General features: G+C 52.1%; 1 protein-coding gene across 2 annotated transcripts in view; it reads right to left on the bottom strand.

Moving 5' to 3' along the window:
* Nucleotides 1-20,585, bottom strand: part of MED27 (mediator complex subunit 27) — a 167,366-nt gene that overhangs the window by 107,409 nt on the left and 39,372 nt on the right. For both annotated transcript variants that reach the window (XM_054584192.1, XM_054584193.1), the window contains exon 3: nucleotides 926-1,056. In XM_054584192.1, the coding sequence (XP_054440167.1) occupies nucleotides 926-1,056 (131 nt within the window). The remainder of the gene's footprint in view (nucleotides 1-925; nucleotides 1,057-20,585) is intronic.

Genomic DNA, 20,585 nt, shown 5'->3' with positions numbered 1-20,585 from the left:
CGGCAGAGCCGGCCATGCCCACCTTTCTGGTTCCACGTCACTGAGTGGGCCCTGGTCCTCGCCTATGAGAGCTCCTGGGACACAATAACCCAACAGGTGAATGAATGAGGCAACCGTGAAATTCCAAATGAATAGAACCAACATGGCAACAAAAAAGAAAAGGAACAAACAACCCAGATGAATCTAAGAGATACTATGTTGAGTGGAAAAAAGGCTGATACAAACGATTACATGTGTGATCTGTTAATAAGAAGTTTAAGAACAGCTAAGTTGAAGAACGAAGTCGGAACACTGATGCATGCGGGGAGGGCGGGGGCATGTGTGCAGACAGGGAACAGGAGGGGAGCCCCGAGGGGACTCGGGCGGGGGTGGCCACAGGGCTCAATGTGGGCGGGGCTCCAGGGAGGAGGACACGCGTAGTTACCAAGCTGCACACTTTATGAAGCTTACAGTTCTCTCTCCTACTGAACCAAAGTTGAGCACACACATTCCTATTTCCAAAACACACACACGAACACAAACGGGCCAGCCGAGCACCAAGGCCTGTGCCCGCCTGCCCCGGTCCGGGAGGCGACCGGCAGCACGTCCCCATGGGCTGCTCGGCCGTCCCGTCGGTCCACTACGGACAGCGGTGCTCGCCCGCGGCCTGTGCTGGGAGTGTGACAGGGAAACAAAGAACAAGCCAGGAGGACCCCTAAAATCCTAGGGGGAACGTCACACACAGAATACGTAAACTATGAACTATGTAATAAGTGCTTCGTTTAAGATCTATGCGAAATGTGACCCACATGCTGGGCTTCTAATTTTAACAGATACTTTTTTAAAAGAAAAATACAAACTCTCAAAAATAACTTTCCGTTAGCCAGAAACCAGCACGCAGGGAGCTCGCCCCGGCAGCAGCACGCGCTCCCCGCCCGCTACTCACTGAGGCGGCAGGACCAGAGTGGTGGGCTGGGCCTTCGGCCTGCGCTTTGCAGACACTCCCATCTGGTTAGCGGAGCGTTTCAACGACTGTTGATTCAAGAGGCCGGACGCCAGACCTGCGTGGTACTGCAGCTGCGGAGAACACAAAACAAAAGCGGAGAGAGATCACGCCTGGGAAAGGCAGGCCTAGGGCATGGCCCTAGCAGCGCTCAACCCCCCCCCCCCGTTACGGTGGTAAATCACTTAAAATGCCCCTGCTGACATTTCCCTTCAAGGAAGGTGTTCAGGAGATGATGAGAAAAACAGGAAAAGAAACGTGAACAAAGTTGCTCACTGCAGCATTGCATAATGATGAAGGGCTGGAAACCGTGTGCGTGCCCACCCACGAAAGCTGGGAAATTGGTTAGAATAGAAAAAATAATTTTACTTCATTTTGTTGAAAACAAAACAAACAGGTTACACTGTAAACAGAGAGACACTTAAAAAGACTCTCTCTAAAATGTTAATACTGTATTTCTAAGTCATAGAACTGAGTAATTTTTCCTTTATTTTTGCTACTATTCATATATACTTTATGTAAATAGTTTTAAAGCTGGTGTCATTTTTTTCAGAAGAAAATCCATTCGTTCTTAAGAGATAAATTAGTCCTAAGATCTGTTGCTACTGTCACGTCTTGCCTACAATAAAAACCATATAACTTGTAGCCCTTCAGTAAACCAGGAACATAATGCTGCTTCTAAACAGATTCCAACATACCAGGGAGCTGGGGTTCAGAAGAACTGGGCCACTGCGTTCAGTGGTTAAATTAGCTCAGGAGGATATTTCACAACAATATATACAAATGGATACACACGCATGGAGGAGAAAGAGATTAAGAAGTTAATTTCACTCCTTGTACACATAATTGGAATGCAACCGGGGTAAGGAAGCAGCAGGCTTTTAAATGGGCTTGGGCCCAGCTTCCTTTGCTTTGTTCTGGACAAACTGATGAGCTCCGAGGTTGCTTAGGACAGATCATTTTACTTCTCTAGACCTCAATTTCTCTATTGGAAAAGAGAAGTAATAATGCCTAATTCTAAACCAAACAGGACTTTTAAAAAATCCTCCTTGCCCTGGATGGTGTGGCTCAGTGGATTGAGCACCGGCCTGCAAACCAACAGGTCGCTGGTTTGATTCCCAGTCGGGGAACATGCCTGGGTTCTGGGCCAGGTCCCCTTGGGGGGCGTGCAAAAGGCAACTGATGGATGTTTCTATCCCTCTCTTTTTCACTCCCTTCCCCACTCTCTAAAAATAAATAAATAAAATCTAATTATATCCAATTTGACATGTGACAGTGACTCCTATCTTCCTCTTTTTAAATTTCATACTTTGTATTTTAGATCATAAAAGTTGTCATCAATCTGTCTATAATAAAATTATCCTTGAGAGGTATTCCAATTTTAAACAGATGTAAATAAAACATTCAAATGTGAAAATGCCAAGCTAAGAATTTGGATTGAAACCATTTATAACATCTAGTATGTTTCTTCCTCCTCTCTCAAATTAAGCAAGGTCTTTCCAACATTTATTTATAATTAACTGAACATACAAATAGTAATTCATTCTGAAGCTCTGAATCAATTTCTTTTCCACATGCTCTTCAAAGGATAGATTTCTTCTGCAGAGTCAGCTACACTGCAGCTCATGGCGATGAAACCAGTGACCACCGTTTAAAAGGGGCTGGGCCCTGGATGCAAAGGCTAATAACGTTCTAAAAAATAAATGGCCTCCCCCAAAGCCATTGGGCTGCACACAAATAGAGAATGAAAGAAAACAAAACCAAATGAAATGATCTGCTTCTTGAAAGAGGCTATAAAATGAAGATATCCAGTCACCCAGTAAGACCGAAATGTCTGTGTTTGGAGCATCCATATTGCTTTTTAACAGCCTCTTGATTTACGTGGTCGATTTGCGGCGGGAGCCTTATGGCTGCACAATACAAGACAAAGATATATCACATTCATAATAAAAATGGAGCTCCTCACAGGGTGGAAAAGGGGGGCATAATTTGGCTTTAACAACTCATCTTAGACCAATGAATTTTGCTCAAATTTGTTTTTCTCCTACAGGGTTCTTAAATGGGAAATCAATGGAAGCAAGGGACAGTACAAGTTTGAAAGACAATGTTTCAAAATGTCAGCTACTTGGATTTCGATCTTCCCCACCAGAATTTGCAATGAGTGCAATATGCATGGGGCTTTATGGAATTAAAGGCAGAGACAGCTTGGCAGGGGTCCCCTCCTGGCTCAAGGAGTCGGCTCTCCTTTTGACTCTCCTCCGCTCTGCATCTTATTAGGGTCCGTGCAAGCTCAGCCCTTCCGGCCCTGCCGACTCTGAGTGGGAGCAGCCTGCTAACTGTGCGGAGTGGCAGGGCGATGTCGCCCACCTGGCATCATTTTGAGCATTTGTTCAAACAAACAAACAAACAAACAAACAAAAGAAAAGCAGAACAGCAGCAATGCACGCTCGCTGTGGTGTGTCTCTGAAAGGGTCCCTTTACCACCTCCGCGTTCTGGACAGCCTCGATAAATGCTGCGCCCTCAAGAGCGCATGCGGATGGAAGGACTCCTTTTCCCAAAAACAAACGCGCTGACTCACAGTGATTAAGCGGCACTTGTTAATCACATATACTTACCCGGGCTTCCAGGAACACTGCTCCGACTGTCAAGATCTATAAGGGGCCCATTAAATATTAACCGAACCATCTTTATAATGGGAGAAAAGGTCAAAGTTAATAAAACTGACAGGCAGGGCCTGTCCAACTGGATTTATACATTATTTAAGCACCAAACACTCTACTCCATGAAACAGCTTAGATCCGAAAAGACTCGTGGAAAACATTCACTCAGCCAATGGCTTTAAAACAGCAGAAGGAAGTTCAGAACTAATCCACAAATTAACATTAAGAACCTATCACTCCTCCCAAAACACTGATGTCAGGTTTTTCAGTTACAGGTCCTGTACTATTTTCTATAAAAATATATCTCAATAAACATACTTCGTTCCACATGTCTGAGGCATGGAAAGAACTCTGTTTCAAAAAGCAACTTACCATAGTTCTAATGGGATTTTTCCATCCAAGATCAGTTCTCCACTAACCAACAATAAAAAAATGAAAAAAGGAGAAAAAACATGCTCTATCCATTTAACCCGCACACCGCCCAGCTGTGGGGGAAGAGGGCTTATGAGGCGTGCTGGGGTGGGGGCCCCAATGCGTGGTAAGGTACTGCTCGGTGCGCACAGTGATTCCAAGGTTCTCTAGGTTTTGAGAACTTTTCTCTCCGTTCCAACTTCACTCTCTATTAATGTCCACCTTCCACCTCCTGTGATGGACCTAAGACTTCTCTGTCAGTTCTCAACCTAAAGCCCTTTCTAAGAATCGATATGTCTGCTAGCTTCCGCTGCACATGGGACAACTCCAACAACTCATAGTGATCTGGGGGAAACACCATTAAGAATGAGAAAAACCTTGATTTGCTGAATGTTTTTTAAACTAAGGCTGCTTTAGGAATATTAAATATGCAAAGGTGCCAAGTGTGGCCAGGCAGGGGCCCCAGGACCCTCTAATGGCTGGACCAAGAGCCTGTGCAGTGAGAAATGGCACCCTGGAAGCGCACTGCTGGGCTCTGCTGCCAACAAGCACTGTGCGTCCGCAGCACCCGCCTCCGGCAGGACCCACCGGGCTCTAGCGTCTGATTCGTCAGATTTCTGCATGGCGGGGGGGGGGGGGGGGGGGGTTGGTTTCACCATGAAGTAGTAAAGCACTGTCGCTACAATCTCACACAAGAAGTTAGCAAACCTTTTACCCCTGCACAGCCTAGGTCTTTACAAATCTGTTTTTAAAGAAATCTGAACTACTGTTAAGGCCAAGTTCAATTAGCTTTAATATGCTTCAAATTATAATGACCATATACTGGAAAGAAATGGTAAGAAAGAAAATTATAAAACACAGGCATCAAATGCGAAGTTTCTGGCGCAAATCTTGGGTTCAGAAAAGCACGTGTACAATTATGCGCCCCCCGCCCCGTTTCCTATTCACCTCAAGGTTTCCACATCGTCCTGAATGCTTCCACCTGCCCCACGATCGGTTAAAAAATACACATGCTTGGCGAGGGACAGAAGTTTGAGAAGACAGAAGGATTTCCTCCGGCCGGCGGCGGTCAGCAAGGCCCAGCCCTCGGGAGCCGCGGCGCCGGGGCCTCCGCGGGCCGGGTGCAGCAGCTCTGCAGGCGGCGCCGCCCGGCCCTGCCATATGGCCGGAGTCCCACTCTGGGAACACCTGACACCCCAAAAATCTCAGACCTTGTAAGCCAGATCCAGCAAGGTCTGATTCTTGCCACTAGGAAAATCAGGATTTCCTTCTCTAGGGTTCACCGAAAGCTCCTTGCGGAGGAGGGGTCTCTTCAGGCACGGTTCACTTTATTTTAAAAAATCACTTTATGGATCATTACATTTAAGTTTCTAAGGAACGCTACTAGCAAGACACATTGACACTACTAGTTTCTGAACCCCGGGGCTGAAGAATGGGCTGTAACTAAGCCCTAACAACTCCAGGCCAGCTCAACCAGAGGGCCCGCGGGGGACGGAGGGACCGCGAAGCGAGGTGAGGGCCCGCCACCTCCTCCCCGGCCCTCTCGGCCGCTGCCCTTCCCCAAGCGCAGCGCTCCTGGCTGCGGGGCTGGCACCCAGGGGAGGCGGCCGTGTCATTTCCTGGCCCAGCAGTGACACTGGCCACCTGGGGACCCTGGGGGCGAAGACCTTGCTACTGATTGCCAGTGCCTCTACACAGCCCAGGACAGCGCCCTGCACACAGGCGACCCTGATGGACCCGTCCCCGGAGAGGTGCGTGGCCAGGCGAGGGCCTCTGGCCTGGCCTGTCATGGCAGCCAGTCTGGGGACAGAGCGATTCCGTCAGACCGTCCTCCTAGGGCCGGCCTCTTGAAAAAGCCAACAGGCTGCTTTCCAGGTGCTCGCTGTCACCCAGAGCCCTGAAGGAACCCCTTCTTCTCCCTCCAACTGCCCAAAAAGCAGGTGTGTCTGACCCCGTGCAGACCTGAGTCCAGGTAAAGTCACCCACGGGGACTGCAAGGGGATGGCTTCGCGTCAGAGAACGGCCTGAGAGAAGCCACCCGCAGCCCACCCCAGGCCCAGCTCTCGCCAGAGGAGACGCCAGCCTGAGCGAGGTAACTGGCCCAAGGTCGCACCCGTCTCTGGAGGGAAGCAGGCCCCGCTGCACGGGCCTCACTGGTACTCTCCCTGGAGGCGCTGGCTGGCACCGGTCCCCTCTGCTCCAGCAGGGGGACCGGCGGCCGCTCCCCCCGGGCAGGGACCGTGATGCACTCCCCAGGCCGCCCTGGAGCTGCGAGGTCCGCCGCACGGCGTTCGCTGGCTCTCGGCTGCTCCCTTCACTCTGACCTCTTCTGACTCTGAGGTGTCGCCTGTTCCAGTCACGTCTAACATGGGGAGTTTGGGGAAGTTCTGTATCTTACCATTTTAAGCTGTTAATATCACTCAGTGTTTAAAAAAAAAATAGCAAAACTTGGAGAAAAGAAAGCTAGAAATCACAGAAATCTCAATATTGTCAGACAACCTAAATTCTAGACTCAGCAGGACACACCAAACCTCCCAGCAACTTTGACTGCTGTGTGCGGGGGCAGCTGTGCCACTGCCCAGCGGGTTCTCATGAATCCCCTTACGGTCCTGAGAATCCGCACGTGCAGTCTGTTTTCATTAGGGGTTCTCCTTGAGGAGTTGTGCAATACGCCATGAGAGCAACGAGAAAGGACATTATCCACGGAGAGTCACCGCCCCCTCAGAACACTGACCAGGACAGCCACGGCTGGCCGGCGGAGCTCACAGCCCTATTCGGAGGACACATGACGCCTGGGCCAAGTGGCACCCCGTGCGGCTGGGGTGTGCGCCAGGGCCTGGGGGTGGGGGGCTGGTTTGCGACGCTCACGCAGTCCTATTTCCCTTAAACCATGAAGCTTTCCGCCAGAGCCGAGGTTCATGCCAGCCCAGGAACACTTCGTTGCCACGCTGAGATGCAGAGACCTTTGCCCCTCATTATTGAAACATGTTTTGTTTGCAGCTAATGAGAAAGAACCATGTATTATAATAAAGCTCTGGTGCTTCTTTTGAATATAAGTCTAAGGAGGGAAACAAGCAAGCTTGCCTCGTATCATCCGTGCCAAAGAAAACAACTACAGAAAAATACCATAAATCTAATTGTTGTGCTTGGATTTTTTCCCCCCTAAATATCAGATAATGGTATTAGCTTCTTTCCTCCTTTTATCTCCTAATGCTTCTTCCAAACAGCCAACATTTTTTAAAAAAGAAAAACAACCTCAGATTTGACTTTTTATGGGTAAATGATCTTTTTATCTGGTCAAAACAGCATCAATAAACCATAAGAAGGAAGCTTCCAATTTATTTGCCTATTTGTTCTCTATCGGGAAGCTGGATTTCAGGCCTTTCAATTACTATGAAAGCAGGACACCAAGTCAGGGCCGTGCCCCCTGCTCAACCTCAGCATCATCAACGCGCTACATGCCGCCCAGGCTTCTTTGCTCCTACACACAAACCCTCAACCACCCCAGCTTCACAAGCCGTCAAAGACCCACGTGAACAGAGGGCGTGGGCGGCAGTGTTTTCCTTCCTCAGGCGGCTGTGATTCGGGGGTCTCTGAGAACCGTTCCCCGGGAGCACCCCAGAACTCACACCTTTATTAATAGGCTTTCTCACCACTGGGCCCATCTACACGGCAGCTGCACGCCTGTCGCCACGTGTCAAAGATGCCAATCAGCGGGGAGAGGCAGCACCAGTGCCTGCGAACAGATTCACCAGCAAAGCAAACTGTGACTGTGGCTAAAAAGGGAGGAGACGACCTTCACAGGGACGACTTGTAGAGAGAAGGAAGACAAAAGAAAGTGAAAAGGAGAAGACGGGCAGTGAGCACTGCGAAAGGACAGCCGGGGACACAGGCATTACTGCCTGCAGCTGAGCAGCCCGCAGTTCACACCGGCTCCCCCGAATTACCCCAGAGGCCTCGAGGGCGGGCACAGGGCCGCCTGCCCACTTAAGAAGGTGCAGGCAGGAAACGGGAACAGGATCAAGGCAGAAGCCTGACAACGCAGCGATGACAGCGTCCTACCAGGCTCTAAAAGGATGGTGACAGTGGGTGGGAACAGGCCCCCTGAAGAGGGACACCCTGGTGGCAGCCCTGTCTGCCTATGCTCCTAGGAGAGGAAGGACTGAGCTCGATCCACCCAGGATAACCCTCCGTCCACACACCACCCTCTATTTCCAACAAAAACCAAAAGGGGGCCTGACCCTTCTCTGTTCTGGCCAAGACAGAAGTAAAAGGGAAGAATGATACACCCTGGAATGATCTTTATCCTTCCACCGGAAAAGCCAATTCCTAGGGTTTTGGGGGGCGGGGGGTGGTAGATCAAAAGTTCACGCACATTTTTTGTATTCCGTATTGTTTTGTAGGGGCCTCAGGGTGCTGCCCGGCGGCTGCATGGCCGCGCACTTTCCCCAGCGCCCCCCCGGCACTCGCAGTGCCCGCTGGGCACCACACAGTTAGCGCCCTATTGTTAACTATGTTCCCTGTGCTGTACTTACCACTCGTGTTTTAAATGCACATTTAAGGCCTGGATCAACAATCTCAAAAGTAAAGCTAGAATTATGTCTAAAGCCTTTTCTAACATTAAAATTCTATAACGTTATAAATACTTCTCTATGAAAATGCAGTCTGAAGTTGATGTCCTAGTATAAAAATCAACACTGGTAAAACTGAAATATACTTAGAAAATGCAAACATTTCACCAGTCACCCAAAGTCTGCAACCGAGGCTGTTGCCGAGGGGCGGGGCAGGGCTCTCTGACGCCTGTGCTGCTGTGGGCTGACACGCAGTGCGAGGCTAGATGCCCGACGGGGACCGGGCGCCCACCAGCATACCACACCTTCTTCAGGTGTCACGCGGGCCAAACGTCCCCACGGGAGGCACGGGGGAGAACGGGATACTCCCATACAACAGACATATCCCTGAATGTTTCTTTCCCCCCAACAAAGAAAACAGAAGCTCTTCAACTGAGAAATGAGTTAAATGAAAACCACTGGATGCTTCTACAGCTCAAATCTGGAGACTGGGTGCTAAGCGTCCGTCATCCGCTTGGTTATCCCCGAAAAGATTTCAGTCAAGAAACCAATAAACATGATTTTTTAAAAAAATTACCCATCTGAGAAGTATAAAATTACAATTAGATTATCATCAGCTGCTTCTACGTGTAGTAAAAATGATTCCTAGGTGCCTCCACGTCAGTTCAAGATTTCGGTGGAGTATTTACATCCTCCTTCTTCCCGGGTCACGAAGCGAGGGTCCTGCTCTAGGCACATTTCCAGGGCCCGGCGCGGCCCTCACCGGCTCCCTCCGCCTCCTTCCCTAAACCTGCCTCCTTCCCTAAACCCGCGGGCAGCTGGGGCGGCAGCTGATGAGACCTGATCAGCATTCCCTCCACCCCTGGCTCACGTGCACCACGCGGTAGGAAGAGGTGGGGAGAGGGGAAGGCAGTACGTACAGACAACATACGTACAGACAACACTTGGAAGAAAGGAGAGGGATAACAAGGCCGTGCGATCCTTGAGTTTGAAAGACATGGAACTATGATGTCAGACAAACAGAAAACAATGGGGGAAATGGGAACAGCCACATCGTGTGGAGCCTGTGAGGACACAGGTCAGGTCAGGAACAGGAGTGTGTTTACAAAGACCCATTTTTCATTGAACCTTTTAATAACGGCCTTTTCTCTTCAGGAATAAGAGAAAGGCAGCCTGGTGGCTGAGAGCTACAATGGTCCAGGGGGCCCAGGGGGCACCTGCTTTCCTCCGCACTCCGCCATGAGCAGCAAAGGGTAAACGCTGCGGCACTGTGCCCTTGGGGACGAGCTATGTAGTCAAGCAGCCTGGCGTGGCCACGGGTGATTCTGGGCATTGCTGGGTGTTTTTCCTCCCGAGTCTGTTTCCTCAGCAGCCCCATTGGAAGAAAAAAAAAAAAAAAAAGCTGTCTTATAAGGACAGAGTGGCTTTCCTGTTGACTGAGCACACCCCCACCCCATCTCGCAGCAGCCCCATGAAGAGGGGGTTGTCAGCCTCCTTCCACAGACAGGAAACCAGGAGAACTGCTGTAGAAAGGAGTCGATGCGACATGTGCAAAAGCCTTAGGCGCAGTGCCCCGCGTGCCGCTCACAGAAACAGAGCTGGTCTGCTGGTCGTCAGAAGTCCCCACCCCAGACGTTCCCACGATGCCAGCGAGGGCTGGACTTTCACAAAACCGATCACTATTGTCATCTTTTAGTCCACTATGGTCACCCTAAACACGCCAGACAACAAACTGGTAAGTGGGAAGGAAAAAGGAGGACGTGAACCCGCGAGGCTGTTCCGAGCGAGGCTGCTTGGGGAAAGGCGCCCGCTGGATCCTTGCGCGGCCAAGGTGGCGAGCCCACCGCTTGGGCAGGAGCTCTCAGCCGCCGCGACAGAAACTAGGTGAGGTCCGGGACAGCTGTGTGGGGGCCGTGCGGGCCCTGTCGGCTCTCCAGGGGCAGGGCGACGCGGGGGTCCGGTGGGCAGCACCCTCTGATACACTGTGGAGACTGCTCTTTTCAGTCCGCACGCGACCTAGATGCCCAGCACGGTCACAGCCATGATGCAGTGAACAGCCGAGCCAGGGGGCGTTTCTTATGCGCTAACGGCGCCCCGCACGGGGAGGCCGTGCTCCCCTCCAGACCCCAGGGTCTTCGTTTCCTTCCTCACAGGACGACGGGCGTCCCGCTGCCGGCACACGTTCTGGCTGTGCCCGTCTGCACAGGAGCAGGAGGAAAGGCAGAGCAGGCGGCGGCTCCTCTGGTAGGACTGTCCTGCGGTAAGTACAGTGCTGTGGTTTCTTTGGGAAGAAAAACGAAGCAAAAGTCATCTGTACTAACATTTGTTTTTGGTTTACAATGAGTAAATCATATCAGAGTGAACTTTCTAGGGATCAACACGACCTAGGTGTGATTTCTACTCTCCTTCGTCCAATGAAGCACACAGGGGTGGAGGCAGCTGCCTGCGTACAGATCGGAGGGCCTTACTTAGCTGGCTCTGCGACCTTCAGGGAGCGTCTCTACCTGCGAAGCGTCAGTTCTTCTCTTCCTGGGGATGATACTGGTACTCAGTGTCACCTGATCACTCTAAAAGTGACCTGGGACTTCACCGAGCAAAGCCACACTCAAGCGCTTGGAGTCAGTGAGGGTTAAGCACACAGAAGTGCTGGGCAAAGGGGCCGGCACAAAATGCGCGCTCCGCAAACGGGAACCGTGGTCCCCAACAGGCTGGGACTGTCGGGCCGTTAACAATTAGACTGCGCTCAGGGGGGCTGTGCCCATAACTGGAAGGCCTTGTTTCTCACAAAAATCAAAACCCCCTCCCCTTCACAAAAAACCCCTCGGAGGTGAGGAACCAGGGAAAAACAGGCCTGTTTTTTGAATGGATCTGAGGACGGAGGTGTACAAGGACGGCTGGACAGAAAAGAGAGCGGGGCCCTGCTCGTCCCATGATGCCCTGCAGCCCTCCTCCTGGTTTCCCAATTCTGCTGTGACAAACAAAACCAACCACCAAAACGGGGATCAGCAGCCACCGGCTCGGAGGGTCTAAGAAGGGATAGTAACAACACAGCCACCACCGACCACGGTTCCAGAACAAGACCCCAGGTGTGGGAGGAGCCTTCGGGGGGACCAGGTGTGGGGAGATCGGCCACCGTCGCCACCCCCAGTGTTTCCTTCCATCCACGGTACTCGAACGGGCTGCCCTTCCCCGTCAACGCCTGGCACGTGAGGAGCTGAGAGAAGCTGAAGCTCATCCAAGCCAGGCCAAGAGCCCTCCCGAACCACCTTTATAAGGCTGACCACCGGACACTGCAGGATGCTTTCCTGGGCACCCATCTTTACCATTTTTCTAAGCCATTGCCACAGAGGGTCAAAACCATCTCATACACTCTTCCAAGGCCAACGGTCTTGCCAGGGGCCAAAGAGGGAGTTCAGTAAGTATTTGCTGAGAATAGCATGGCTTCATGGGCACACAGCGCAGCACTAGACACAGACAGACACAGGGAGAAACGTCCTCTGCTTTCAGAAGGTCCAGATCCACCTAGAATGAAAGTTCCGCAGGAGCAGGTAAGAGCTACACAGAGCTCCCTGGTCTTCACTGCATGTCCCAGGGCCTTAAATAGCACTTGGCATAACAACAAAAACAATAACATTAGTCAATGTCACGTAGGACTCCTTGTGAAATAGGTGCTACTCATTCATTTAATTTAATCTATATAGCCATCCTGTGAGCTAAGTAGTACTACTACCTCTGTTTCACGGATAAGGACGCTGAGGCACAGATGGTAAGTGGCTTGCCCAAGGTCACAGAGCTGGTAAGTGGTAGGGTCAGGACTGGAATCTGCAGTCTGGCTCAAAAGTCCCTATTCTGCACCCACTATACGTACAGCCCCTCCAGAGCTTAGTACATTCTCAGTAAGTATTTTTTAAGTAAATGAACAGTAACTAAATGTCAAAGCGTGGTAGGAATTTGGATTCTGAATCACCTTCATGCAATAAGGTCCCTACAAAGAGGTGATGATGGGGGTCTACTGCCCGCCCGCACCCCAGCTCGGTCTTTTCATGCTGCACCAAACCGTCACATGCGGTTAACAAAGCCCTGCTGTGCGGCTCCACAGGGAGCGGGAAGAACAGCAGGTGTGTCCACCGCCAGGCGTCCCAGAAACCAGGGAACGGCTCCGACAGTCCCGGCCCGGCCGCCCTCCCCTCGGGGCTCTGGGCTCTGCTCCCCGCCCACTCATTCCACTCACTCCCAGCCTCTTCCAGCTCCACAGCAGCAGCTGCCCTGGAACCGCCCTTGCTCTCCCTCCCAGGATTCCGCCGGTCGCCTGTGTGAGCGCAAATCTGCATGCACACCTTGTTGCCCATTTTGTGCCTCCTGGGGCGTCAGCCCTGGGAAAGCGGGCACAGGACAAGGATCGGCCAGGACAGGGCCAGAGTTATTTTTGGCAGTATGAAAATGTATAAAAAGGTCTGAAAGCCAACCCCCTTCCCATCAGTGCAGATGCCAAGACTCCCATGGCAGCGAAAACTGACACAAGCAGGGGGAGCCCATTTAAACCTCCATCTACCTCACTCAGTGCGACTGGTCCGGCCACGTGCCACACGGTGTCTGGTTACGGCCCCAGACCTGGCTGAAGACATCCGTGTAACCCGTGGAAAATGAACCCTCCTACCTTTCGATAACCCAAAATTTTCTAAAATTCAAAACGCACTCAGACCCCCGCACCTCAGGCGCAGGCCAGGGCCTGAGCGAGCCGCGGAGGGTGCTGCGCGCACAGAAGGGCGCGCCAGCCAGCACCTCGGCCCCTGCTGGCAGCCTCTGACTCAGGCGCCGTCCTGACCAAGCAGCTGCAGCCAGTGCACAGAGTCCCAGAGCACAGAGCCCTGGCCTCTGAGAAAGCTGGCCCTGCCTCCCTGCTCACCTCCCAGGGCCCCTCCACTCTGGTGGGCTCCCCTTCCCGGCACCAGCGCACTCTGGCCGCAGGGCCCGCCTCTAGCTGGGGGGCTCTCCTCACCTGGATCTCTGCAAGCCTGAGGTCAGTCACACAGGTCCCAACCTGCGCATCACCTGCTCAGAGAGCCCTCTCGGGCCCCCTAAGCTACAGGGCCTCCAGGTACTCCATATCACCATGGCGTTTTTAATAGTAGCAGTTAAGCCCAAAGAGACGTTTTACGCGTATTGTCTGTTTCCTTGCATAGTGTATACTGCCCCACCTCCCCGCCATCCCCTCCCGAAGAACATAACAGGCTCCACTAGCACCCAGGCCTGAGCTACGTTCTTAGTCACTGCTGTAGCTCCAACACCTACATGGTGCTCGGCACAGCACTGTGGCTCAGCAATTACTTGCCTAACGAATGAATGAATGAGTGGCTAAGAAACATGCAGAAGTGGCCAGAGCCACATGCCCTGCCCACACCAAGTAAGAATCCAAACTACTTCCAGGTGGCACGGGTTTTTTACAACTTCTGTGGACTTGATCCCCCAGACGGCTGGAAGGGGTCACTACAAGCACTGAGTGGGGAGAGGTCAGTCCAAGGGCAACGTAACCTTCCAGTCATTTTTCAAAACACAGCCAGGCATCACCTGCAGCAGGATCATCTGTTGAGTATTTGTCAAAAATGCAGGCTACAGAGTCCCAGCTCAGATCGGGTGGGTCAGAATGTATACATAGGAGCCCGGGAATTAACATGATAGAAAGCGTCCCAGGCAGGGCTCAGACACACTAAAGTTTGAAAACAATCATAGTACAATCTCAAACATTCTTGTTGACTCGCTCACTGATTCAAGAAGTCGGCTGCTACCTGTCACCCACCAAGAACACGCTACAGAGGGAACCCTCAGACAAGTCTCAGTTAGCGCCCGGTGGCCCCGCACCTGGACCCGGGCTCCGCGGTCAGGGTGCCATGCCTCCCCATCCGGCAGGAAATCGGCTGCCCCACGCGCACGGTGGAGGGATGGCAGGGAGCAGGACAGGACAGGTGGCAGAAACTAGAGCGCTTTTAGACCTTGGATCTACTTTGATGCCAAACGACACTTGATACAGAACGTGCAGTGCAAGGGCCTTCAAATAGTTAAATTTTCAATCTTTATGAAAAAGAAAATCCATCAGATTTGATTGATAAGTGTACTTTTTAAAACTAAGAGTAAAAAACTGAAGATTGGCAACATTTTTCGCCACATAATTTGCTTTCTTTGCCTTTTTCTACAGCACTGCCCATAAATCAAAGAAATGTTAAAGAGGCACATACATCACCACCTGGCATTTCAAAACTATTTACCAACTCTTTAACAGACCCAGGCCAGGGTACAGAAAACCATGACCAGAGAGGCTGAAATTAACTCTCCAACGCTGTCAGAGAGTTAATTAAGTTTACAAATAACACTCCAATGAGCAAATTATGATATTTAATAAGAACAGCCTCAGTGGAGCAGGGTTACAAAATATGGAGGGCGGGAAGGAAGACAAGCCCACAGAGTTCTTCAAACAAGAAAATGTGTATTTGCACAAGCTGCCTTTCTACGAGTGAGCACAGAAACCGGGAACAAGGTGGGGAAACGACGCTTTACTGAGCGTGAGGCAGGCGTGTGGGCTGTCTCTTGCGTTGCCTGTGGGAGACGGAAGGAGGTGGGGGCACGGTCCAAAGGCTGAAGACCAAGGCACACAGGCTACTACGGGGGAACCGCTCCTGAAGGTGGCACAGAGGTCAGGAAAAATGCAAGGGTCCCCCAAAGGCAGAACACAGGAGTCCTCACTTACCGAAACTAGGTTTTGTGACTGTAAGCAAACCATGTAACGAAAATCAATTTTACCACAGGGTAATTAATATAAACAAGAGTTAAGCTCCTACAGCATCTCATCAACATTGCAATGAGACAATTTTGACTGGAACAACGGTGTTCGAGGACCAGTGTACTTGAATAGGTGGCTCTCGTCTGGTTCCGAGGACAGGAGAGAAGTGGAAAGGCTCGGTCGCTCTGACGACAGACCCCAGACCGGGCGGCTTAGCCCACGGCTGCAGCTTTGCACGCTCCTGCAGATGGGACGTTCACTGCCCAGGTGCTGCGCCAGCAGGTCCGGTTCTCGGTGAGGGTCCTCCTCCGGGCTTGCACATGGCCACCACGTCACCATGTGCCCACATAATCTTTGTGTGTCTCCAGAGAGGAAGAGCTCTGGTCCCCCTCCCTCTTCCCATGAGGATACTAACCCCGTCCTCGGGGACTAACCTTCCTGACCTCATATGATTACCTCCTAATGTGGTCACAAGAAAGCGTGGCGGGGACGCAAACATGCAGCCCAAGGCAGCACCAGCCTGGTGAGTGCCTGGCAATGTGCTCCGCCCCTGCTCCCAGGAGCAGGGCTGTCTGCACCAGCCCAGCGGCAGGCTCGGGCTCAGGAGGACCCCTGCACCCCTCACCCGGGCACTGCCTGCTCTGCCCCGTCCTGCACAAGGGCAGTGGCTCTAACTTTAATGGAGCAGCTCCCGCTTTGAAATGCCACCACCACCCACCAGGCGCTCTTGCCCTCAACCATGCACCCCAGCAGTGCCAGCTGCTGAGCGCCCAGGTAATAGGGGAGCTGCACTGGGAGGGAGGTTTCAAACCGCTGTCGGTAAAAGAGGGGAAAGGGTCAGTCTTTTCTTCTCAAGCACTCAGTGTTTTATTTTCTCTCCCTCTCCTACATAATGAAATATTAGCATCAGACAGATCGTCTCAGAGAGCGTACTGGGAAACCAGAGATGTATTACTCCCTTTCAAATCACCAAGGTACAAATGTCTGCACAAATTTCTTTGAATCATGCAACGAAAAGGAGGCCCTCATGGAAAATGAAAGCCCATTACATCAAAATGTGCCTTTTAAAATACAAAGTTAAGGTGCTGCAAACCTATGTGTGAAAGAAAGCAAAATATATTCAAAACAGGAGCCAGAGGTCTTCCTGTTGCACATGGCAGCGTGGAGAGTCAGGCTCACCCGCGCTCCCTCCTCACACCACTAAGATGGCAGCAAAGGAGTAAACCCAGGGCGGATGCCCACCAGGAAGGAGAGGACAGGAGAGGAGCTGACAGCAGAAAGGGAGGTCAACATAGCTTTAGGAGACAGGAAGCAAATGGACTGGAGCCACCTCAGCAGAGAGAGGCACAGGGAAAACGCACCCTGCCCGAAGGGGAGGGCGGGGAGGGGGAGGCAGCCGGCCAAGAGCGGCAGAATCGGACTGCGGAATTGCCAGCGGCCGAGGGAGGGAAGGCCGGCGGGATGTGGAGGCCGTGTGCGGTGAGAACCACATAGGCTGGATGCAGGGGTGTCCGACCTTTTGGTGTCTCTGGGCCACTCTGGAAGAAGAAGAGTTTTCTTGGGCCACACATTAAAGACATTATGACATATAATCACAAAAACAATCTCACCATGTTTTAAGTAAATTGATGATGTTGTGGGCCGCGGTCACAGCCACCCTGGGCCCCCGGTGGGACACCCCTGGTTAAGTCTTCTCTCACCACCAGAAGCCAGCAGGTGTCCTCTCTGGAGAGCCTGACCCAGAGGGCTCAGGGCTCAGAGACAGCTGAGACGCAGGGCACAAATCTGCACTCCAAACGGCGAGGCAGCCCCCACCCCCAGCCTTCGCACAAAAGAACGGCAATCAGTTTGCTACAGGGCTCAGCTGTGAACAGTATCGTATAGTCCTACCAATGTAAAAACTGAATGCCGATTAAGCAAATCAATGGCAGAGGGGGATATGAAAGTTAAATCTTTATCTTCCAGAATGGGGTCAAAGATGACTCCTGAAATGGCAGTTTAAACAAGTCACTTAGAAAAGCACAGGCAAGCGCCCAAAGAAAGAGCTAAAGGAGCTGAACGGCGGTCCCTCTGGAGAGTGGCATGTGGAACAGAAGCCAAGGACTAACGCTGCTGTTATACATCTCGCAGGATGACTTATCTGCCTTGCTGTATTCCTTTGACGAACATTAAAATTATACTGGTGGGGGGAGAAAAAGGCTCCGAGTTGAGCAGGTCCTGAAAGCGTAAGCCCCCCGCACACAGCAACACGTGCATCGCCACCTGGGGACTGTTAGTTTGCTCCAGTAACACTTAATTTTATTTCGTTTTACTGCGGCAGTTAAAGGTTTTTACAATAGCAGATGCCTTCCCTCCCACACATCAATTAATGTGCAAATCCACTCAGGTTGTAGAAATAATGAGGTGCGGAGATTCTGCACTGGTGAGCCTGCCATCAGAAGGTGGACGTGGTGGGCGAGGTGCTGATCGAAGCTGCTGACAGCTCGCTGCTCCCCAGGCGGGAGCGGGGGGCAGGGGGCGAGGGGTGAGGGGTGTGCGGTGGGCCAGCGCTGGGTTAGCCCACCAGCCCCAAGGCCCCGCCCGGGCCTCAAGCATCAAAACAGCATGAAGACTGGAATGGCAACCACCTTGAAAACCAGAGACAAAATTCTGGTGACGCGCGAGGGAGTAAGAGACAATATGGCTCACGGGTTTTGGACTCCTTTTTATAGGTTCTCATTAGGTGTTTACCAAGAAAGTAACGTTTTTTGAAAAGAAGCGATGTGGCGCCCTGAATTCAGCTCTGGTCTCTAATTTGCGGAAGCCACCTATGCAGCCCACACATTTGACCTTTTTCCTTCTTTGTGAAAGAGCTGGAACCAAGTAACCAATGCTGTTTCTAAACAGAGGCTGAGGAAGAGTTATGCCACTTCTGCTCTGCCAAAGAACTGACTCTTGCCTCATTTTCACTTAAATCTTTTTTTAATGACCTAAACGGGAAGAACAAGAAGGCCCTTCCTCACTTTCACCCGTGCAAATAACATTTTGTGCAGAACGCACGAGCAACTGCGGACCCCAGCCTGCAGAGGGGCCGCTGGTCTCTGCGGCTGAGCCGATGGGCGGGGCCCCCAGGGCCCGCCGCCCAGGTTCCCTGCTCCAGGACCAGGACGGGCTCTTCCCCACTCGCCTCCTCCCCGTCCCCTCTGCCAAAGCCTGGCGCTGAGGCCATCCTCCTCATGGGCAGCGCCCACACCTTCTTTCTAGTCTGTGATGAACTGTCTGAGTGTGAACAAGCACGTCAAAGCCTTCCTGCTTTGAGAATTCACCTTTCCAACACATTAAACAGCCGTCCACAGCATCCTGACAGGTGCAGGAACACGCTTCCGCTTCCTCATTGGCCGGGACCGGAAGGAGCCACCGCTGCCACAGTGTCGACTGTCACCGCCAGCCAGAGGGAGGCTCCCACGGGTGCCTGTCTCTCTCAGCACTGCGCACTATGGAGATTGCCTGCCAGAGCCTCGATCTTGAGGACATTTTCTTCGCACGCTCAGGAAAGCAACTGCAAGTTGCCCTGACATCCTGGACCTGGCACTGTCCGTAAAGGGCACAGGCTCACAACATTGAAAAACAGATCGCAGACAACAGGTAAGTCATGAAGACCCCTGGGCTGCTGCGCAGTGCGGCCTCAGGCCACACACTGCAGGACCGGGGAAACACACGCTTTGCTTTCCCCTGCACCCCACACGGGGCTCAACAAGGCCGATTAAAATGCCCCCAGAGGCATTTTGGGATATACAACCAGTTGACATTTTTTCTAAGAAAATTTAAATTTGAAGAACTTTGGTACATTTAGTCTTGTGAAGTACCACCCGCCTCCCCTTCCACGCCCCTAAAAAGGGCGAGAAAATTCATCGCCAAGGGTCACCCCTCCGTCGAATGCCATCAGAGGGTGGCATTTCAGCCCATACGTTCGTGCGTCTGAATCTGCAAGTGCTCTGGGACCCTGGCCGCTGCTGCTGTACCACCCGGGTTATGGATGGCACGGCCCCCTTCCTGAACGCCGCTTCCTCTCCTCCTCACTTCTGCCTGCGCAGCCCAGCGCCTTCGCGTCCCCTCTAGGTCTCTGGATTCCATCTGGCAGAGAAGTAAGCAGAAACCCCTTCCTCCCCTGTCAGCACCCCGCCCCCCATGCAAGAACCCAAGGACATTCCTAACTTGGGTCATTAAAAATGCACTTTGTATTTCAAAAGTTCAACCACAACACATTCTCTTCTTTAAAAATTTTATAGCACCTACACTTTCAATTTGAGATTTTTCATTCATGCTAGGTGAGCCTCTTATGTTCTACATTAAATGCAAGGCATGTGTGAGCAGCACTATTAATAATATAACAGTGCCAATCTCAGAGGCAGCGCCACGGCTGCAACACACAGCCCCGCATGAGCAGCGGGGCACCGCGAGGCCTGGCCGCCGCCACTGGGCATGCAGGACTAGCGCGGAAGCCCGCAAGCGCGAGCGGGAGGGAGCTCACCTTCCTTCCCGCAGGCGCAGCGCACCGTTAGCACTCATAAGTGCACGCAGACCTGAGGCAGCAAACCAGTGATGACCTTTATTAGATTCAAAAGAGAAAGGGAAGGTGAGCTTAAAAGTGTTCACAGACAAATGAAGGTTATAGAGTCATCGAGTGTGACAGACTCAGCACTGAAGGTCCCTAAAGTCAGGGATTACGACGCTAAAACCAAGCCCAGCGCCTGTCTCCAGGACCAATTTCCTAACAAAGCCTGCCTTCCGCTGTGGAGGCGTCCCAGGCTCTGTCCCAGGATGCCTGCCACCTGGGTGACGTTCTCCAGGGGTGTCTGCAAACGACTTTCTAGGCCCCTTCACTCCAGGCCAGACAGGGACCTCGGCAGGGTGGCTGGGGTTTGACGCGCTCTCCCTTGTCGCTGCTGGGCATGCCCGCCACGGATCCTCAGCAACCCTACCTGCCGGCGAGCTAGCGGAGGCCGCTTTCGGCACAGCAGGTTCCGGTGGATGGCCTGGCCTGACGGCGCCGACGCGGCCTTCACCCTCCTCCCGTTTGGCTAGGAGCGCGGGTCCATAAGGAAGACTCGAGGCAGGAAAATGCTACTGTGGGTCTTTACATAAAACATCATGTTGTCATGAGTACAAAGTCGGGACTGTGTGCTGAGACTTCTGAAAACTGCCC

Source organism: Pteronotus mesoamericanus, unplaced genomic scaffold (genome assembly GCF_021234165.1).
Source record: "Pteronotus mesoamericanus isolate MK-2021 breed Mesoamerican mustached bat unplaced genomic scaffold, CSHL_Meso_final contig_78, whole genome shotgun sequence".
NCBI lineage: Eukaryota > Metazoa > Chordata > Mammalia > Chiroptera > Mormoopidae > Pteronotus > Pteronotus mesoamericanus.
This window is presented reverse-complemented; position numbering and strand designations above follow the sequence as displayed.